At 46.8% G+C, this 21549-nt stretch overlaps 1 protein-coding gene across 8 annotated transcripts in view; it reads left to right on the plus strand.

Moving 5' to 3' along the window:
* The first annotated feature begins 715 nt into the window (after positions 1–715).
* Positions 716–21549, plus strand: part of LOC121088657 (alpha-2-macroglobulin-like protein 1) — a 32958-nt gene continuing 12124 nt past the window's right edge. For 6 of the 8 annotated variants that reach the window (XM_040595068.1, XM_040595069.1, XM_040595065.1 and 3 more), the window contains exons 1-26: positions 716–804; positions 2490–2673; positions 3904–3948; positions 4296–4440; positions 5132–5184; positions 5496–5516; positions 6036–6195; positions 6780–6864; positions 7242–7356; positions 8646–8754; positions 9861–9970; positions 10707–10871; positions 11675–11908; positions 12810–12873; positions 13335–13480; positions 14039–14185; positions 15384–15557; positions 17121–17226; positions 17780–17900; positions 17989–18214; positions 18419–18545; positions 18686–18807; positions 18984–19035; positions 19343–19426; positions 20025–20201; positions 21430–21511. In XM_040595068.1, the coding sequence (XP_040451002.1) occupies positions 731–804; positions 2490–2673; positions 3904–3948; positions 4296–4440; positions 5132–5184; positions 5496–5516; positions 6036–6195; positions 6780–6864; positions 7242–7356; positions 8646–8754; positions 9861–9970; positions 10707–10871; positions 11675–11908; positions 12810–12873; positions 13335–13480; positions 14039–14185; positions 15384–15557; positions 17121–17226; positions 17780–17900; positions 17989–18214; positions 18419–18545; positions 18686–18807; positions 18984–19035; positions 19343–19426; positions 20025–20201; positions 21430–21511 (3128 nt within the window). In that variant the 5' untranslated portion in view covers positions 716–730. Of the gene's footprint in view, positions 805–1711; positions 1869–2489; positions 2674–3903; positions 3949–4295; positions 4441–5131; positions 5185–5495; positions 5517–6035; positions 6196–6779; positions 6865–7241; positions 7357–8645; positions 8755–9860; positions 9971–10706; positions 10872–11674; positions 11909–12809; positions 12874–13334; positions 13481–14038; positions 14186–15383; positions 15558–17120; positions 17227–17779; positions 17901–17988; positions 18215–18418; positions 18546–18685; positions 18808–18983; positions 19036–19342; positions 19427–20024; positions 20202–21429; positions 21512–21549 lie in introns of those variants that run through there. The other 2 variants (XM_040595073.1, XM_040595067.1) reach the window with 1 other exon arrangement.

The following is a 21549-nucleotide window of genomic DNA, read 5'->3' on the forward strand; positions in this document are numbered from 1 at the left end:
TTATAAAGGTGTTTTTATCAGGATTTATTTAGAAACATCCTGGGACAAATTCATTCTTTGCAATGTGAGTGGATTTCACCTCAGGGTTCTTCTGGAGAACTTTTTACATACTATTTACTTACTGAAATTTCACTCCTGCCCTGCAGCCTCCAACCAGACTAGCCCAGAGCTTCACACACAGCTGTCTTACCCCACTTAACTTCAGGGGCAGCCAAACTGATGACCATTCAGACATGCAGAGCCACGGGGAGTGTTTCTGCAATCAGACAGAACTCAGATTGTTTTTTGTCCCGCTAGTTTAAACTTGAACTCAAACCCCTTTTGATTTCAGAGAATCAAATCTGCTCCCAGATCAGTGACATACAGTGCTTTAAACTTGCAGATTATCTGCAATACCAGCGCCAGGTTAAAGGCTAGTGTGTTCCTCTTACATCAGACTGTGCACTAAGAGAGTGGATGCTAAGCACACATGCAGGGACTGTGCCAAAGTAAATCCAGGGGATTGCTTCAGCTGGGAGCAAAGAGTGGGTGGATGGCAAATTCATTCTATATTATGAACCTTTGGTTATGCTCTGCAAAAACACAGCTGGGGCCAGGGCAGGGTGAGGACACCCACCTTCAAAAGAGGCCATAACTACAGGGCAGATAAGCCCAAGCCCTGTTCACTTCACTGCTGCCACCCTGGAAAAGGAAGGAAAAGGTTTCAGGGCCTGAGGAGAGTCTGGAGGACATGGGTGATGGTGTCAGTGTAGACCTACCTTATGGCTGGAGAAAGCTGGCAGGAGACCAAACACCTGGCTTGGGGTGGGTGTGCAAAGTAGAGATTTGCTAAAATATGTGTTGCTTTATTTGTAAAGGCCTTACAGTGGAACTACCAGGGGAGCTGGCAGTAGGTGGCAGGAGCAGCTCTGGAGAAGGTTCTATATCCAGGAGGACCAGACATAGCTGGATGGTTGGGTGGACAAAGGTAGTGATACTGGGAATGGAGGTAAATTGAGAGGTTTTTACTCCAAGCTCTGATTAAATACTGGATGAGGGGAAGATCACTAATGATGCTAATTAATCACTAATGTCTCCTAACAAGTGACAGGACAAGAGGAAAGAGCCTCAAGCTGGGCCAGGGGAGGTTTAGACTGGATATTAGGAAAGATGTCTTCGCTGAAAGGGTGGTCAAGTGCTGGAACAGGCTGCCCAGGGAGGTGGTGGAATCACCATCCCTGGAGATACAAAAAAAAGCATAGATGCGGTGCTTGGTGACATGGTTTAGTGGTGGACTTGACACTCCCAAGTTAATAGTTGGACTTTATGATCTCAAAGGTCTTTTCCAACCTAAATGATTCTTTGATTCTATGCACAAAGAGAGTACTGAAGTTGCTTTTACAAGCTGAGGACAGTAGCTGGTGTGCAGCTTTGGCTGTCATTGGATGCTACAGTCAGGACCCAAACCAGCCACAGCTGAGAGGAGTTTTTCTCTCAAGTCCCCTTTAGCCTCAGTTAGAGGTCACCCACACCATGTCTCCACCCCACAGTGCTCTGGCACCCCATGGCTTGGAATACCATCTCAATGTAGATGTGGGTGGACAGCTGTGCTGTGTGGCCTTTACTCTGCTGTTGGTGGAAGCAAGTAAATATTAGCTGATGTCATTAGCCTAGAAGAGATACTACCTCCATGTATTGACTCCCCCCTGCTTTGGACTTAGGAGCATCTGACGAGGGTATTTAGGATTGCTCCAGCCCATTGTTACAGGCAATTCTGTACTCCTGTGTGGATCTTGTGAGCTGCCTGTCCCAGCCCAAGCAATGGGAGCACCAGTGCTCCTCTTAGCCCTGACCCTATTCCCAGTTGCAGCTGCAGCAAGCCTGGAACCGTGAGCTTATCTCCTTTTGCTTCTGGGGGGGTTGATGGAAAGGACTGTGGTTGAAGGCTGGTGCTGCACTGTTTAGCATCACAGAGCTGAACAGTGGGGGCCTTGTTCTTAAGGAGGCTGAGCAGAAGAGCTCCTGCTGAGTCCTGTTGTAGCACTGGGTGTCCAGCACCACTGCAGGTGAAGCCCCTGGTATCTCCTTGTCCAGGCACTGCACTGCATGCACCACGAAGCTGCAGAAGCCACAAGATTTGCCTCTGTTCATCCTGTGCTGATGGGGGTGAAGTCTGGTGGGAGGACTGAAGCCTTACGCTTCAGCCACTGAGTCTTCTGTTTCATTCCTTACACAGCCTTGCTCTGTGTACTTGCAGTTGGAGTATTGCACAATGGGCAGTTGTGTCCTGGCTGGTGGCGAGGTGGTGACAGGTATCAGGAGCTCTCTAGTTCCACACTGGGCATGTTGCTGCTTTTTGGTATGGAAAGGGAGCTGCACTATAGCTCCTCCACTGCAGGCCTCCAGACACTTCTGACCCTTGGTCTGCCTCTTCATGAAAGCAGCAGAGATGGATTCTGGCTTGCCCACCTCAGCCTCTGAATTGTTTTCAAACACCTGCTCTCTTCTAGTCACTATATTGTGGTGTTCCCTGCTGTCATTCCCCATTCCCAAAAGGAGAAGCTCTGCATTCACCTCAGCTCCCTAACTGAGGATGTCCACCTGGCTGTCACCTTGCAGATGACAACTCAGAATCACACACTGGTGGAACACGATGTGGAGAGGCCAGGCACTTTTCAGTGCATCACCTTCCAGGTGAGTGTAGCTGTGGCTGCTGATTTGACAGCAGATACTTTCACCTTCACTTCAGACAGGAGTCCAGTACTTTTCTGGGTGCAGCGTCCTTTGCCTTGCTGTGGGTTGCAAAAAACAGTGCCAGGCAAGAACCAGCGGTGTCCTGGAGCCTAGCAAAGTGGGGAATCTTTCCTGTGTGGATAAAACCCTCTTCTTTTGATCCATAACAGCTCATTTCGTCCTACTTGAGGCCTGTTAGGAAACATTGACTTTCAGTTTAATCAGTGTTTAGTCCCTGAAAATGCTTGTATATGAGAGTGCAAGTCAATGCATTGGGAATATATTCTTTTCATCCTCGTTTCCTCAGAAGGCTTTCCCTCTGCTCCAAGAGGACTAGGCTGTTCTAAAGCTGCATCTATATTGCAAAGCGTAGCTGCAGCCTGCATACTTTGATTGCATTGAGCTTGCTTTAATTTGGCTATGTTGGATGGTGATGGCACTGGACCCACAATGAATTGAATTTCACCTAGGCAGTCTGGACATTTCTTGGGCGGCTTGAATTCCTTTGCTGCTCTAGTTAGCTTAATTAGACACACTGAGGCTGGGGCATGACTACAGGACCTTCAGTTACATTTCTGGAGAGCCATGGAGATGTGTCTGGTGCTGAGGGTATACAAACTGCCTCTGTCTTCCTCAGCACCATACAAAGTCACTGTGCCTAGGCCCTGATTGTCATTGTCCTGCAGATTCAGCACAATACAAGTCACTTCTGGTTCCTGCATCAAAAAGACAGTTATTAACTGTTTGGTGCCGGCCCTCAGGAGAGAACAAGTCCTGGCTTTGGAAAGCCAGGGAAATCTGCTGTTGGCAAAAAGAGCCTTTCCGCTGGTGATCTTGGTCCTTCTGATACTGAGATGTCCTGGGTTTGCCTGGTAACTCATCTCCCATTACAGTCTTGGTCAGCTCCAGATCTCACTTCCCTATGTTTTTTTCTTGGTTTCCTAAAAGTCTCACATTTATGTGAAGTGGGAGAATGATGTGTCGGTTGGTTCGCTCTTAGGTTCATGTACAAAAGTCAGGCAGTGGCTACTTTTCCCTATAATGACAAGCTGGTTAGAGACAGTCATATGGTGGAATTTGGACTCTGAAGTTCAGGGATTTTTTTAACAGTGAGATGATGTCTTGTATCTGGGTTAAGATGTAAAGTCTCTGATGAATTTGTTTTCCATTTTCTTTTATCAATCAACCTAGGTGCCAGAGTTCATTCCCAGGGAAAGAGATGATTCTACATCACACGTAAGACACCTCTCTTGGCTGCCTATCCTCTTACAAACTAGAGGGATTCAGCCTTTCTTGTGTCTGAGCCATGTTAATGTTGGAGATGCAGGATGGGAAAGATAGTGAAGGGGAGAAAAATGTGGAAAGTGGCAAACATGACAGGAAGAGAGGCAAAGAAAAGAGGAGGAAACTGGGGAGCACAAAGAAGACTATAACTAGGGAGACAGCTAAATCAAAGGAGGGGAAGGGAGAAGTGGAAAGTCAGAGGTTTTGGTAGGAGATGCCTCTGTTTCTCCTTTGAGCTACCTGTAGTTTCAGACAGTTGTTTTTTTTTTTTTTTTGTTCTTTTTTTTTTAACCTGACAGCCAGAGGAGGTGGTTTTTTTGCATGTCCTGATCCACAGTGGGGACAATGTGCTCTTTGAGGGTCGCAAGAAGGTTCTGGTCATGCCCCAGAAGAATGTAATTCTGGTACAGACAGACAAGGGCTTATACAAACCTGGAGAAACAGGTAAGGCAAGAAGGTGGCATAAAGGAATGGGGAGGGAAGGGTCAAGGTTGGAGCTACATCTGGGGGGAAGGTTTCACCAAGTGCAAAAAGTTAAGCTTGTTGGAGATGGAAGAAAGCAGATCTATTATGAGATGTTTCCAGGAACATCTGTGTTTAGATGTCTGTCATCCAGGAACAGTGTGAGTCAAGATGTGACATCTCTGAGTTGTGCTGCACCAAATGTCCAGCCTGCTGCTCCTGGGTCTTGTTTTGGTTAAGTATCTCTAGTGAGACCTAAAAGAAAAGCCAAGACTCTCCGGGACATGGGACAATCTCTTGTTGTTTTTCGGAGACTGTTGTTAATATTTGAGTAAAGCCTGGAGCGACATTCCAAGCTGTAGAAATACAGAGGTACTCCACAGTCTTCACAACATGAACAAACTGCAGACAGACCAACCCCACTGTTTAGCAGATCATTGTAATCTTCCCAGGTAGAGGCAGCAAGTTTCTAAAGCCCACAGCTGCATATAAACCTCCCAGACAAAATCCTCCTGGGTGGGAGATATTGGGGAGGGCTGTTTGGGGAGAGACCTGAATACCTTTGAGGTAAACAAAGAGACATGAATATTGGAGCACAGAAAAGGAGAAGCAGATTTGTGCAAGGACATGTTGTAGGCAGACTGCTTTACTATCCTTTTCTTTGTATCTCCAGTGAAATTTCGAATTGTGAACCTCAATGAGGACCTTAAGGTCATGGAAAATGAGGTGAGTATCACCCTGTGCATTCCTGGAAGTAGGAGCCTCAGCATGAGATACACTGAAGCTCATGAAAGAGCCTCATCTCCCTTCATGCCTGTTAAGCCATAAGAACAAATGATCTTTGAGAGGAAAACCCACTCATCCACTGATTGCAGTGTAAGCTAGTACAGAAGGAGGAGGAGACCTAACGTGGGGTCTGGGTGGGGCAGAAATTTTTGGTCAGGGGCTCACATCAGGCAGCATTATTAATACTGGTTCACATGAATGCTGTTTTGCTCTATACAAAACTCAGCTTTTTTTTCCTCTTGTTTTTACAGTATTCCCAGATATGGCTGCAGGTAAGTGACAAAGAACTGACCAAAGGGAGATGTCTGTCTCCTACTGTGCCTTTTCATTCCTGGACAGAGTTGTGCCACAGATGTAACCTCATAAGCTTCTGGTTCTGGCTCAGGTTCAGCTGAAGTCTTTTCTACCTGGTCAGCCTGGGTTTTTCATTCAAACCAGCACCTCTGTGATGCACATAGCTGAGACAGAGGCAGGACAGTAATGAAGCTTTGCCCAACGCCTTGTCTGCACAGAGCACAAGGCTAAGTGCTCAGCAGATGCGGCACAGCTGCATCTCCTTCCCATGATGTTACCACTTCCCAGTAGCTTTACTGTTCTTGGCAACCTTTGCAATTCCAAAGTTCAGTAAAACAATACTGGAGGGAGGAGAAGGAATATGTGCTGGTGATCTGGCATCCTCTCTACTACTACTCATCCTCGTAGTGCCTTCTTGTGCCCGAGTATGTCTGGACCTGCCAGGTACCCGTGTTCCCACTGTGACTTGGTGGCTCTGCATGTCCTTCCTCAAATAGGATCCTGAATATAACCGTATTGCTGAGTGGCCGAATGTAAAGCCAAGACATGGCATTGTGGATCTGTCCTTCCCCCTGGCCTCTGAAGCACCCCTCGGGGAGTACGCCATCTCAGTGCAACCATACATGGCTCAGAAAACCTTCAGTGTTGAAGAATACGGTGAGACTTGGACAACAGAGGTGGGAGAAAATCAGTGTGGGTAGCTGGAGAAGAGAGCAGGGCGATGCAGCCACGTTCATCAGACTTTTTGCCCTGGGACAACAGCAGTCTGGGGACAGGGATTGGTGGGTCTGTGTGCACATCTCATGCTGGGCTGGAGGTTCTGCAGCTGCACAGGGTACAAAGGAGAGGCTGTGGTCTGACAACTCATTCTAGTTGTGACTGGGACCTGTGACAAGCGCTTTCTGCTGCGCATTGCCGCCCTCTTCTAAGCTAGGTTTACTATTTGCCCCGGTCTGCCGCTGTAAGAGGAAGCAGCATCACATCTTAGTCCCATTCAGTTGCAGTGACGTGGGTAAGGACAAAACCCTGTGTCACTTAAAATGTTTATGCTTGACGGAGCTGAAGTAGAAAACAGTCCTACGTGCAATTGTAGCAGCAAATAGAGGGAGGTATGGCTGAAGGGAGTAATCCCCATTGCAGCACGGTGATGAATAACTGGGGTCGTTACTGTCTTTCCCCCCATCTGGACTCCATACTCAGTGTTTTTTCCCTCCATCCTTATCTTCCTCTCTTCTACGCAGTGTTGAAAAAATTTGAAATAAAGATTGAGCACCCTCCATTTATTGCTACAGCAGATAAGGAGTTTCAGCTGAAGGTCTGTGGCAAGTGAGTATATGATACTGTTGTGATCTTTGGCCTTCAGCTCCACAATCGCCTTCAGATGGTCCACAGCTGAGAAGCGACCTTCCAGTATGATGTTTGTGCACTGCCCTGTGGCTGGGGGAGACGGATCACTCTCTGGAATGGGCTTCTTCTCGCACTTGGTCATTTATTGTGAGGCTGAAGGATGCTTAGGATGCTGGGTGTAGTGGGCGGAGAGGGATGCAAACTGAGCTTAAGAGACAAGCTGGAGTTCCTGAGCAAACAAGGTACAAAGCTCTTGCAGGCTCCACTTCCCTGCAGTGAGGGTGGGGGTGGACTGGATCTGTATCTCTGTTGAAGTGGCCAGTCTTCAGGTGAACGTTTCTCCCCTTTTGACACAGGTATACCTATGGGAAGCCCATTCAAGGGAAAACAAGTATTACTTTTATCACATTATCCCAGATCTTGGAAGGCAATTTAACAAATTATATGGAGATAAGGAAACAAAACAACCAGGTAGGTGAACAAATAGAAGAGTAGAAAGTATAGCCTGCTGAAAATGCATGTCTGTCCCCTTAACCTGCCTTGATGCACCTCTGATGTACACTCACCTGTTTAGTCTGCTGTCTTCCCACTTGCTAGACCTCATCAGACTATTGATTCCTCTTCCTGTGACTCTATTGCTTGAATTACTGCTCTAGCTGCCCATATCTGACTCAAGGTTTCAGGAGAAGGTGTAAGCTCGGTGTAAGTAATTTAATTACAGATCCTTTCCCAAGGATCTGTTTCATATTGTATCAGATCACTGGTCTAGTCAGTCCTGTGACCACTCCCACCAATAAACAGGCTATCGGAGTATCAAATTGTCTGTGGCTTAATGCCCTGTTTCTTGCTGTATCCAGTTAACGGATCACCTTAAGCTTGCTAGTGTCCTGTCTGAGATCATGTCCAATGCTGGTTATGCTTTCTGCACATTTGCATTCATTATACATGTGTGGTTAAGTTCCACACTTGTTTTTTTCCATGGCTTTCAGAGGCAGCTCTTTCAGCCTGAAAGTCACAAGAAAATATTCCTAAATGTCAGACCAGTCAGCAACAAGCCAGAATATAAAAATCCAGCTGGATCTCTCCATCTTTTAAAACGCACCCAGTAGCAAAGTGTCTCCAGCTGGAATGCTGCACTGTCTTAGCAGTGCAAAACACCAGCTGAACGCCAGCTCCCTCTCACATGGCATGTAAGAGACCCTGCAAGGTTCTGTGGAGAACTTAACAGGCACAACTAGAAACACTTGGTCCACCTCCCCTCTCTGGCAGGCTGGCTGTACCCTGTCTCTGCCTTAATGCTCGGGAAAGCTCTTGCAGTCTGTAACTGGCTGGATGCCCTTGTTTAACACGGCCTCATCACAGAGATGGCCATGGCTGAGAAGCCACACTGGCAGGCTTTATTCATCACGACCATATAGTCTCAGGGAGGAGGTTACCTTTAGCTCAGGTAACGACATTCAAGCTCTTTCAGCTGCAGGATCTGGGCTTAATCCAGTCTCCTGGGTTTGTCTGTGACATAATTAACCCTTATGTGATTTACCTGAAACACTTTTTTTTTTTTTTCTGCCACTTTTTCAGAGACAGTTTAATCCAAGCATGTTGATTTTCTTCTCTGGCTAAGGAATCTATGATGGGTTTCTGCAGTTACAGCTTTTTGAGATTCCATCTGTTCCACAGATATTTGGAAATACTTCTTTAGGATTGCCCAGCATCTATGGAACAGTTTATCTTTCTCTCTGTTCACATCTCTCTTTCTGCAGACAAACAAGGATGGCTGCACTACTTTTACCATAAAGACAGAGACTCTGGAATTAAGTGAGACTGACAGCTACATAATTGCGATAGGAGAAGTAGTGGAAGATGGAACAGGTACTGCAAAACATGTGAAGTGTTCTCCTCCCTGGAGGCAACTTCTTTGGCCTTTCTGTGGCAGTCAAATTCCTTTTTCAAAAGTAACTTGAGGGTTCCCAAGTCTTCTGCCACAATGGCAGTGTCTATTCTAGTACCTCTTCCATCTATTATTACCAAACTTTCTTAATCCTCTCCGCCCCTCATCTCCACTAGCACACATATAACTTTTTAGCGATTGCCTGGACACCAAGTTGTTTCTCAGCCAGTTGCAAAGCCCTGGCTAGCCATGGAAAAGTCTGCAACAAGCCCTTGCAGTCCTTGCTAATTGTAGTGCACCATCCTGACAGGTAGTCCCTACCCGCAGTCTCCTGCCTTCTCTTTTCCTAAGCCTGAGGCAGGGCTGCTTATGCACATTCCAGCTGTGAGGAATGATATTCTGCTTCCTTTTAGTCTGACACAATATTGGCTATAAGGAGGTAGGTTTCAGTATCAGTGTTAATATGCACCTAGCTCTGGCAAATAGAGGTGTCTGTTGTTTGAACTGTCTGGGTGGCGTCTTTCAGGCCACTTTTAGACACCTACAGTGTAGCTGTCTATAACTATACAGTCATCTAATTTCTCTGTCTCTTCACTGGAGAGAAATGTTTACTTATAAGGTATGATGCATCATGTCACAAAGCAAAGGGCCTAGAAAGGTTGAGGGAGTCATATCCTGTTGCAGCACAAACAAACTAGCCGGCTGCAACAAGGCTTTACCGTTGGTCAGATTCTACTGTCTGTGCTGTATCTCCTTCCTCCAGAGGTCAAACCACACTGCTGCTCCTCCATCTGACCCACAGCTGTACATTATCAATGTTAATTAACACAGCTTCATTCCTCTACAGTTCCCCTTTTTTTTTTCTTAATATTTCATACCTTGTGTTTTTAACAATCATCACAACCTTTTTACAAATAAATTTTTCATACTGTCCTCTAATTCCTCTACAATATCCTAAAAAAAAAAGTATTTTGTCCCCTAAATCTAGAGGTTGTAGGTATTGTAGGTAGTGTTGAAGCATCTTCTTGTCTTCTGTTTCCCTAAGAGCACTGCTAGGGTTTAACAGATTTCTCATCTCTCCACCCAGGAGCAAAGGTTATGGATACAGCTGAAATTCTTATTGTGACGAGAATGAAGTCTATAGAGTTTATCAACCTCCATGCATTCTACAAACGTGGACTGCCATACACAGGGAAGGTAACACCCATGGATCCCTTCTCTGCTGAGAATACATCATAGATAGAATCTTCTGTAGGCAGAAAGCAACAATCCTGAGGGAAGTAGGTGCCGCTCTGCTGTTACCCAGCAGCTATGAGTGAAGCCTCCTGTAGAAGCAATTTCTTCTCCCCACCCTAACCGAGTGTATTCCTGGACAGGAATTCTGGCCAGCTGCAGTCTCTGGAGACTTCCCCAGGAGTAGCTGCTGAATATAGTCTGTGCAATAAAAGGCATATGGGATGGGGGTGGTGTCATCAGGGAAATAACATTCCCTTTGGACAAATGCACATGGTAGCTTGGCAGAAATCACTAAAGCCTTGTGTATCAGTTCACTGGCAGTCACTCCTGTCTCAAGTTCCCCGAGCGATGCTAGGACAGCTGTCCCACTGGGGCTAGAAACACTCAAATTTCTGGAGATTAGGCTGTTTCTGATCATCAAGGATCCTGCAGCATTGTCCAAGAAAAAGCTCAGAATCCGAGGAAATTGCCTTTTTCTTCCAATATAGGTGTCTTATTTGGCTGCGCTACCATGTATTTCTAGTCCTAAACAGATGCACATTGTTGGTTTTGTGCATTTATCACACTTCTATTTGGATCCTTCCAATGTGTCTGAAAGCTAGAAGGGCTGAGGAAGCCCAGTGATAGAAACACCAAGCACTGGCAGTGCCTTGGAGTGTGGCACAACAGGGTATTAACTTCCTCGCCTTCTCTGCAGTTGTTCTGCCACAGTGGCAAGTCTCCCCTCAGAAATGAAACAGTCTACCTAGTAGTTGACATCAATGATGAGGAGACACACCTGTCATTCCTCACAGATGAGAATGGAGAAGCTCACTTCTCACTGGATACCACCAGCTGGAACAACACGCTGGTTTCTCTGAAGGTGAGCATCAGCCACAGAAAAAGGAGGATAAAGTGAAGGTAGACTGAGGAAAGAAATAAAAAGTGGAACAAATGTGAGGTTTTGGAGTTCAGCCCTCTGGCTCCTGATCTCACTTGGTTATATCTGCACAAGCATCTTTAATTACTCTCCAGTGCCATCTTCTCAGGGAAGTTGGAGTCTGTGCTGCAACAGTTCAGCCAAAAGGTCACCAAGGGTGGTCTGCTGTCCTGAGCTAGAGCATGATCTTAATCTTTTGTATCCCCCCTCACCTTCTTTGACTCCACTAAAAACATCTGTTAATCTGAATACCTCCTCGGAGGAAGTCCCCCCTTTCTCCACTCTGGGATATGTTAGAGGTGACTCAACAGAACTGGCAGTTGACACCTGTCTCTGTTTAACTCCACTTCTAGCGGCTACCCTTGCCCTGCAGCAGCACACAGCTTGTCCAGGCTCAGCCTGGCAGATAGCTGGTCTTGACCTCCCTTTCAATACCACACCTTGAAGCACTTGGCGGCTTCTCACAATTTCTGATCCTACACCTGGAGCTCGTTGTTACCAGCCTGGCAGTACACCCCCCTGCCCACTACCTACATTCCTGCAGCTGATGTGGGATCCGTGCCCAAGCAGTACGATCTCCTATTGCCATCCATTTCTCAGAGAACGGAACTACTGTTCCAGATGCTTTTCCCCAAGACCCCAGTCTGTTTAGGGTGATGTTCCCTAATTTTGGTTGGGCAGGACTTGGTACGTAAGATCCCTTGCATTACCTGATGTTTTCCAACTCACGTTTTTGTGCTCTGAAGGCTACCTACAACCTTGGAAATGACAATGAGCAAGATTCTTCTGAAAGTCACACAGGAGTTGAGGATAACTTCCACTGGCTGAAACCTTTCTACTCTGAGAGCAACAGTTTCCTTGAGATCAAAGCCAGGGATGATGTGATGCCCTGTGATCAAGAGCAGGAAGTGCAAGTGGATTATATCCTTGACTGGAATAAAGTCAGCTCTGAAGCAGGCCACATTGATTTCTATTACTTGGTGAGCACAGAAGACAGCTGAATCTCAGGGCAAGATTATGCTTACTGGCATTTTACCCTTTTCACACAGCACATGTATACTCATGGGAGAAGGTAAGCTACTCCAAGGCCAGTAAGTCAGTTTGTGAGTTCTGTTCTGCCCAAACCTCCTCCTGTTCTCCAGTTCCTGGACCTGCTTCTAGCCCCCAGCTGCTTTGTTTTGCTTTGCTTTGTCAGGAGTGCCTTGACCTAAGCTCGCGTGATAGTTACCTGCCATTCACCCTACGTTTCTCTGTGCTCACATGGGTGGCAGTGCAGGGCTAGCCTGGTTTTCTGCCCAGCAGGTATGTCCTAGATTTCCACCTGGGGCAATCTGTCTGTGAACTAAGAGGCAATCTCTGGGGCAGCTGACCTCCCCCGGCCTGTATATTTAAGGAAAATGCTTGAAATTGCACAAGCCCTCAGTGTGCTCCAGAGGTATATAATCATGTTTTGATGAAGTCCACTTTCAAGCGAGGCCAAAGCAAAAGTGTGACTACAGCCTAGCTGAGAGGTTACGAGTGTCTTGGTTACTCAGCTGGGCTCATTCGTACGATCAAACAGTACCCTACCCTAGTAATGTGAACATCAGAGATCAACGGGGCTTAAGAGCAGCTGTTCTTAGCTTCAGATGTACCTCCAGCTTTGCAAGCGGTCATTCTCATTGCCTAACCAACACCTCTTGGTTAGGTGGTTGGACTTGAAAGTCCACTTCCACCTATACAATCACCATCTCTGCTACAGAGCTCTTAGGTCATGTTCTGCCAGAGAAGCTTCTGTGACAACAACTGTCCGACGTCCTTCTCACTTCTCTTGTTCTTCTTGCACTCTCCTCATACTGTCAGAATTCAGGCCCTTGACTGGCTCTTCTCTTTGCTCTTCAGGTGATATCAAAAGGCAAGATCCTTTCCAGTGGAGAGAAGCGTGTGCCAATTATCCAGCATGAGAGTGAGTAGAAATGCATGAAGTGTCTCATAACACACCCCAGAAAACTGTGACCACTCACCAGTGTCAATCTCTGCAGGTTTTATTGTTATCCACAGGTGGGAGCTATTGAACTGAGTTCTTAGTGCTGGTCCACCTCATCAGACCAACACTATCTCCTCTCATATCAGTTCAGTGCCCTTCTAGGTGATTGTCCTTCTCTTGCCTTGTCTAATTGGTCTATTATCCAACCTTATGACTTTGCTGCTAGCTTGTACCCTTGGAGAAGATATAGAATTTGTGTAGCTTGCCTGTTTATCTAAACCTGGGTTTATTGGTAATCTGTGATGGTGGCTGTGTAAGATGTTCTTATTTGCAGGTAGAAGTTATTAAATTCCCTCTTTTGATTCTTATTGTGTGTCCTACCCCATTGAGCTGATTTAATGGAATATTTTCCCTCTCTCCCTTCCTGCTATCTCGTGCAGATCTGCAGGGCTCCTTCTCATTGACTCTGACTATTGGCAATGACTTCCTGCCTGACATCAAGCTTCTAGTGTATGCAGCCTTCTTGGATGGGGAGGTGGTGGCTGATGTGGAAGAATTTCAAGTGGAAGAGTGCTTTAGACACCAGGTGAGTAGAAACACAAGAAGTGTGACAGCATCATTGATGTGCTCTGGCCTGCTGTGGTTCCCGGTCCTGTTTTATCCTCAGCCAAGTGGTGTAAGCTGGATACACATCCAAACCAGATGCCCAGTATTTTTGGCTGGGAAACATTAATAACCTTCCTCCCTGACTTCCTAGTCCCACCCTCCCCAGCACTGGCAAGCCTTTCCCAAGGAGTAAACCAGACCCCCCCCAAACTGCTTTTTCTCCCCCCATTCCCCGTGACTGACTCGGGAACACACTGTCCCTGATGTTCTCCCTAACAAGAAGAGAAGCCTACCTGCTTAGCTCCCTCTGGTAGCTCTGGATCAGAAGGTGGTGGATGTGTAGTGGTAGGGGAATTCTGGCTGGGCTGTACACACTGCAGCCCATGTAACCTGCCCAAGGGATTTCTAGAAGGGTCTGCTTGCATCTCAGCCCCTTTCCCTACTTTAATATCTGTCTTTTCCTCTGCTGCCTAGACACCTAAGAGTCACAGGGTCCCACTCTCTACCACTAAGCCCCTGACCCTGTCTGCTTTTGCAGGTAGCGCTGGACTTCTCACACAAGGAGGAAGTCCCGGGATCGAAAGTCAGTCTGAACCTCAAGGCTGCTCCAGGGTCCTTGTGCTCTGTCCAAGCTGTTGACAAGAGTGTCCTCCTGAAGAAAAATGATACCCTGACAGCAAAAACAGTGAGTGCAGCCTGCCGTGACCACCCTGTAGTGTCTGCCTGCTTTCTGTCTCCGTGCGCTGGCAGGAGGAAGCCCATAGTCCGTGCCAGGACATGGCTGCAGTGTTCGGTGGCTGCCCTGGTGTTCCCCCTCCTCAGCCTCTTCTGAGCAGTTATGTGGTGATCGTGTTCCTCGTGCATCAGCTCTGCACTGTGGGTCTCTGCCTGGAGAGTGGTGGATGCTGCGTGGTGCTTCAGGGATAGGCAGGGAGAACAGCTTCAAAGAGATGCTGGTGCTTTCTGCTTGCAGGGAAAGCGCTTAGCAGCTTTCCTCACATCCACCTGTCTCTCCGCATTTCCATCTTCCACCAGGCAGTGAGGCTAAACCTTTGCAATGGAAGTTTTCCCCACTAGGGTCCTCCTACTCCTCTGCCCCAAACACTGCTGATTTATAACCGTATGACAGATCAGGCTGAGCACCCGAGCAGTTCTTCAGAAGTCGATAGGGTCCAGCACACAGTGCAGACAGTGGCCAGTAAAAAGTGGTCAGGATTTTGTTGGCATCCAGGTGCATTCTGAGAATCTAGAAGAGTTGAAGGAACTTACCCTAAAGCAGCTGGGTATTTCAGGGGAATGAATTTAAGACTTAGAACAAAAATACTGCAAGAATTGAAAATCCTAACAGAATTCGACAATGTATACCAGAGATAATACACATGTATATCCTCATGCAAAGTTGTAAGTGAAGTTATAGCAGGTCAGACTGTTTGTTGTTACAAAGAAGCCTCACCAAATCAGGGGGAATTCCTGCACCAGTAGGTAGGGACCCACAGTGTGATTTGGTGTTCCGTTTTACAGGAATCCTGTTCTAGCACAGAGCACTTGCATCATCTACTAACAGATACATAAAGTGGTCATCATTAAATGTGTGAGTCAGATGTGCCAATGCCTTGCTCAGACTGAATCATGCATTTTTATCCTAATCTTGCATCCTAGAGTTAAAAGGCTTGAACTGTCACAAGTGAACGCCTTGCAGACTAAAAGCTACTCGCCTGCATTCACTCCTTGGGATTCACGTTCTTTAGTATAAGCTGGGCAGCGCCAACTTCCTTGACTGCAAAGCTTTACAAAGAATTATAGAGGGCTACAGCCTAAATATTTGACCCATACACATGCTGGTTGGCCAGTTCCTTATGAAGACCTCTCTTCTTCCATTGCAGCTGTATAAGGAGCTCTTTGATGACAGCTTTACAGTTGGAGGACGAGGGTTCCCTTATCACTTGGAAGACTTTGAGGCATACCCTTGTCTGCCCCAGCAGCCCAGTCTCCACAAAAAGACTCGGATGGGAGCACCATGGTATCAAAGTGATGCTGACGTCTTTAATCTGTTTAAGGTGAGTGTCTACACTTCCACTAAACTTTTCCTGAGCCAGCAGTTTCCAGAATGCCCGCAAGAGTTTAGTCTTAGCAAACTTCAGCTGCCCCAATGTTCATTGCTAGAAGTCCTATGTACCTTGCTCTTCAGTGTAGTCACACTCATTTGGGGACTATGGGGAAAGATTAAACTTATAAGCAAGCATAGTGCAAACCACCTGATCAGAAAAAGACAGTGTGAAAGTGAACAAACCTAGTTTAGGCTACCATATCTACCAAGGGGGAGCGGCAAGGATATCCCAGCAAGACCCCAAGCACCTCTCCATATTTTGACCGATTGTTGCTTGGCTATTATTTTATTTGTAAAGTTGTTTACTCTGTGTTTCATTGAGTCTCTTCTTACTTCTTCTCAAAGAAATTTTAGTAAAAGGAAGTCCTTCACAATTTGGTTTTATAGCTAACTGTCAAGACAAATGACAAAATAACGTAATCTGCTAACAAGCCCAATAGCCAGAAAAAGATTAATAACACATCTGCTAACTGGAACCCAAGATGTGCTGCTTCTGGCAGAATGTTTAAATAAATACATGCAGGTAAAAGGACCTCAAAATAGCAGAAGAAAGTAACAACACACTGAAAGCAACCCAAAATGGATTGTGAGTTGCACGGGCTTCTCAGGCTGACAGAACTCTACCGTACAAATACAGACCCTGCTTCCCCCCAAAGGCACAGTACTGTGCTGTCTTCTAGATGCTTACTCCTAGATTACATTGGATGCTAGTTAAAGGAGATCCCACTATACCTTGATTAATAGTGATCTTGTAACGGATGACTGTCCTGTAACATATGACTAAATCCATGGGCATGTACAGCCTCCTCAGAAAGGGTGACGGCCTATAATCTCCGTGAAGGCTTTTGGCTCTTTGAGAAAGTAGAAGACTTCTCAGTGACTTGCAGACCACTAAAGCAAAGCAAGGATTGCTCACAGGATTGCATGCGTTTTTTTGGTGTGATGATGTCTTCCTCTCAGTCCATGCACATGAGGGTGCATTCAGTCCAATGTTTCTGCCTTGTGAAGCACAGCCCTTGAGAGTTTGAGTCTTGTTCAGACAAAAACAGAATCCATACTAAGTTGTGACCAAGTTCCCCATCAGTTTTCTAAGCCAAGACCAGTACTAACCTGTGTAAGTGCAGTTGATTGTGAACAGACAGTCAGATCTTTCCATTCAAAATCATGCAGACCTAAAGTTTAGAACTTTTTCTCTTAAGTTTTTTCATGGAATATATGGCATTTGACTGGGTCATTGTTAGGGTCGGGCACATGAAGGACAGATCTAGTTGAAATTTACTTCTATGAGAAGCAATAATTGGCCTCAGCATTCCTCAGAAGCTGGTTTCCAGTCTTTGTGCACTGCCCAGAGTCTGAGCCTGTAAGTTTATGCATATGTGTGTAAACAAGCAGCATCTTAAAGTGATCCAGCTACCACACCACTCCCCTGTTATGGTACCTGCTCTCAGACATTTTCAACATTCTTGGTTCCCTTTTATTTATCATTGATTTGCACTCTTCAATGTTTTCCCAGAAATTGCGCATGAAAATATTAACCAATACTAGAATCAAGAAACCAGTTTCCTGTATGCTACCAGGCTTTGAGAAAAAGATGTACTCTGGAACAGACAATGTTGTTGGTAAGGAGTGGACATGTCCCTCTCCTTGACTGAAGGGGCTTTCGTCTCACGGTTCTGGCCAGCCTGCAGCTGGGACAGCCGACTTCCATCCTTTCATGTTTCTTGTTGGTGTATGAGAGGAGCAAGGCTTGTGTTCAGTTCAGTGGACCTGATTTATAAATCACAGTTAAAAGCTCAAATGTCTGTGCTTTATTGGCTGTCCCCGTGTTCTGCGCTTTTCACAGATAATGTAGTATGCTCTCCGCAAGCACTTTCACAGATCATTTAAAAAGAGTGCGACTCCATTTGAGCATGCTGTCTCCCCCTGGATCCAGACCAAACTTGCTGGATCTGTCAGATTGAGCCTCAGGCTAAACTCTATCCAACTCTGTCTCCTTAAAGCTGTGTTCCCCCAAAATACACAGCGTGTGTCAGATTCTCACTGAAATGCCAAGTCTGTACGATCTTGTTCTGTGTCATGAAGCATTTAAGGTTTGGATTAGATTGCCTCTGAAGAACTAATTTCACCTGGAGCTACATATGTTGTTTTCTGATGTATCACTTGCTTTCCAAGGAGTCAGCCATGATGGCTACCGTGGCCATGGTGATTCTGTATCTCGCTCTGATGACAAGAAGAAGCCAAAACCACGGACACTTTTCCCAGAGACCTGGCTTTGGGATTTGGTCTCTGTTGGGTTGGTAACAGCCTCTACCTGCCTTCCCCTGAGAGCCCCTCTGGAAACTTCTGACTGCTTCTAAGCAAGTTCTCTCTTCCTGCTGTAGGGACAATGGGCAAGTGTCTCTCCAAGTTGCTGTACCTGACACCATCACAGAATGGAACGCCAACACCTTCTGTGTTGCTGATACTGGCTTTGGGTTGTCACCTCTGACCACTCTTAGGGTCTTCCAGCCCTTTTTTGTGGATCTGTCACTGCCGTACTCTGTGATCCAAGGAGAGACTTTCAGCCTAAAAGCCACTGTCTTCAACTACCTCAAGGACTGCATCCAGGTGAGAATTCCCCCAATTACACAGCCTCTGTCAGAGCGGAAACTTGAGCCCAAATGCAAGCTATGAGCTTCTCAGGAGCCCTAGATAATGACATCTGGGCCACAAAGCACAACCTTGCACTCGTGATCCATGATATTTGCTCCTTTGTGCACTGCTTGTTACTAACTGTATGCCAATGTGTGCTTGTACACCCCACCACCTCAGATACACACCACCCCCACAGAGACCCCAGAACTGAAGGTGGATGCCTGCCCAGGCTGCCAGTTCACCAGCTGCCTCTGTGCCAATGAAGCAAAAACCTTCGTGTGGAATGTGACAGCCACCAGACTGGGTGAGGCTGAGCAGAGGGATGTGTGGCAGCTAGCAGAGGGAGGGGTGGAATTTGCCTGCCTCTGCATGTCTGCTCTGGATGCTCACACATCCAGCTGCCTGCTGCAAGTGTTCAGCAATGTGGTCCTGTGCTCTCTGCAGGCAAAGTGAATGTCACCGTGAGCAGCGTGGCAGAAGATTCACACCATCTGTGTAGTAACAGGATTGCTGTGACACCTTCGCAAGGAGAGAGAGACACAGTGATAAAACCTTTGCTTGTGAAGGTTAGTCACACCTCAGGGTGGAGAACACCTGGGGACAGTGGGTTATCCCCTGAGGCAGTTAGCAAGATGCTAAGAGGAAGTTTAACCCCTTCTTCTTGGAAGCAGACAGGCTTGCTGAGGTATGGTGACTTCCTTTCCTACCTTCCCTATCTGAACTACTCTTTCTCCGTCTGCAGCCAGGAGGTGTCCTACAAGAGAAGACCCAAAACACCTTTCTCTGTGCTGCAGGTATGGGACAAAAATCCCTGACTGCTATTGATCATGAGAGCAGGAGGGAAGGGACAGGGCTACTGCAAATGCCCAGACATGGGGGAAAATTGTTAGAGAGCAAGCGCTGGTGGCACCTGGGAGAACAACCAAGTAGTTTGGTCACATCTGTCTTCTACCTGGCAGTTTCCTCATTGAGGCTTTTGTTTGCAAGCCTCAGCTGCTGTGACTCGATGTCACACTGAGCCTCACCTGGGTCTCCTTGGGGTGTTACACTTGTGTGTTCTACTTCTTTCATGGGATAAATTTTTGGGTTCTGCCTTCACAGATAACACTGTCTCTGAAGAGTTCTCCCTGACTTTGCCTGCAGAAGTGCTGGAGGGATCTGGCCGAGCCACTTTCTCTGTGATTGGTGAGAAAGTCTTTCCCTGCTCTTGGGTCTCCAGTGGGAAGAGCTTGTCCAATGCTTTGGCCTTAATGATGCATCAACCTAGTTCCTCATGAGGCAAACTGTAAGGCATGTGATGCTGGCCTCAGAAATGTGGATCAAGTAATCTTTTTCAATACTTAGGTCTCTCATAAGGAATGATCCTGGGTGATCCCCAAGTGGCTGGACAAGAAAGCGCAAGATGGGGTATCTCCCGTGAAGTCTGTCACCGCCATCCACCTAAGCAAACCAAAACCATCCCTGCAGACTTCCACCTAGTTTGCCTCTGTAATTCTTTTCTCTCCTTGACACCCACTCAGGAATGACAGCCCTCTTCACCTTTCTTGAGACCCCCTCAAGCTTTGCATTCCCTCCCTCCTCCCAGAACCATGGCTGTGCAACCCTTTCTGTGCTGGCTTAACCTAGGAGGGGTCAGCAGAAATCTTAATCATCTCCATTCAGTGAGGGGCTGGCTATTTTTCAGGATCTCAGTAGAGCTTAAGTAAGGCAGCAGTCCCTTTGTTTCATACTGCTGAATGTCTGTGCTTTTTTTTTCCTCCTGCCCCTCCACCTCAAACTTAAGGGGACATCATGGGCCCAGCACTTCAAAACCTAGACCAGCTGCTAATGATGCCCTTTGGCTGTGGTGAACAGAACATGGTTCAGTTTGCACCAAACATCTTCATACTCCAGTACCTGAATAAGACTAAACAACTGGACCCAGAAATTAAAGATAAAGCACTGAAATTCCTGAGAACAGGTAAACACTGTTCTTTTTCCTCCTGCTGCAAAATGAAAGTGCTGTGAACCAGAAGTGTGGGCACTGGTCTGGTGGGAAGCAGGGCGGGAGTGGGAGCACTGCCGGAGCTGTGACAAAGGAAAGTATCACAGAAAATGAGGGAAATGTCTCATGGAAGGAAGAGCGTGTTTCTGAAGAAGCAAGACTTCTGTCTCTGCCTGTTACTGAGGTACTAAGGCTGCTTTTCTGAGAAGGGAGTTGGTAATTAATTATTTCCGTCATTATGTGATGCCTGTGTTTTGTTCCCTTATCAGTCCGAGGCAGACGGAACTCCCTTGTGGAAACAGGGCATCAGCTGCTATTAGCTGGAATAAGGAGTGGCCTTTGGGGATAGATAGGAGTTTGGTAGCTTGCTGTTTCCCCATGTTTTAGGACACATATTGTGGGGGCATGTCAGCTCTGTCCAGTATAATCTGAATTTAATACAGTGCCAGTGCCTGAGTCTCATTTTGCAATGCGCCTCGCATTTCAGCCTGCCAGTCTCCTTATCATGCTACGCTGCAAACTCAGCAGCCTTCCGTGGATAGGATTTTACTCCCTCTCCTTCCCCCTCTCTCTCTCGTTCTGCAAATTAGGAGAGGTATTTGGGAGCAAGGGACCTACCCAAGAGAACAGCAGCAGCAGAGAGGCAAGGTGGAGGGTAAAGAATGAGGCCATGTGGAGGAAGAGCAAACAGATGCGGACAGTGTTCTGCCCTCAGAGCTTAAAGGCATGGCCTTGTCACTCTGTACATGCCATAAGTGCTTTCTTGAGTTCCAGAGGCAAGCAGAAGTGCTGAAAAACATACAGGGTTTCATATTGATCTCCTCTAGCCTTCCTCCTCATTCCTACAGCTTGTTTTATTCACAGCAAGGTGCCCGTGACGGTTCCCTGGGGCACAGGGAGACATGAGGTGGCCGAGCATGTCACCGTTCTGCAAACCAGCAGGGCAGATACCCACAGGACTTGCATGTAACGGCTTTAGTAACGTAGAGCAGCTGCATGGTGCGCTTCAATGATGCTGTGCAACTGCTTCTTGTCATGCTGATGCTGTGGGATGCACGGGGGATGGTAGGTTTGCCTCAGTGTCTCTCCTTGTAGGATCTGGTGAAGTCTCTTGCTGTGAAGCCTTCTTCCCACAGCAAGGATACAGTGTGAGATGCTGCAGGCCCTCAAACTGAGAGTCATGTCCTGGCACCTGTCTTCGTAGGTTACCAGCGTCAGCTGCTCTTCAAACATGATGATGGCTCCTACAGTGCCTTTGGGAAAGCTGACGATGAGGGCAACACATGGTGAGTGACCAGAATTGCTACAGTCATCCCAGAGCTAT

Source organism: Falco naumanni, chromosome 5 (assembly GCF_017639655.2).
Source record: "Falco naumanni isolate bFalNau1 chromosome 5, bFalNau1.pat, whole genome shotgun sequence".
Classification (NCBI taxonomy): Eukaryota; Metazoa; Chordata; class Aves; order Falconiformes; family Falconidae; genus Falco; species Falco naumanni.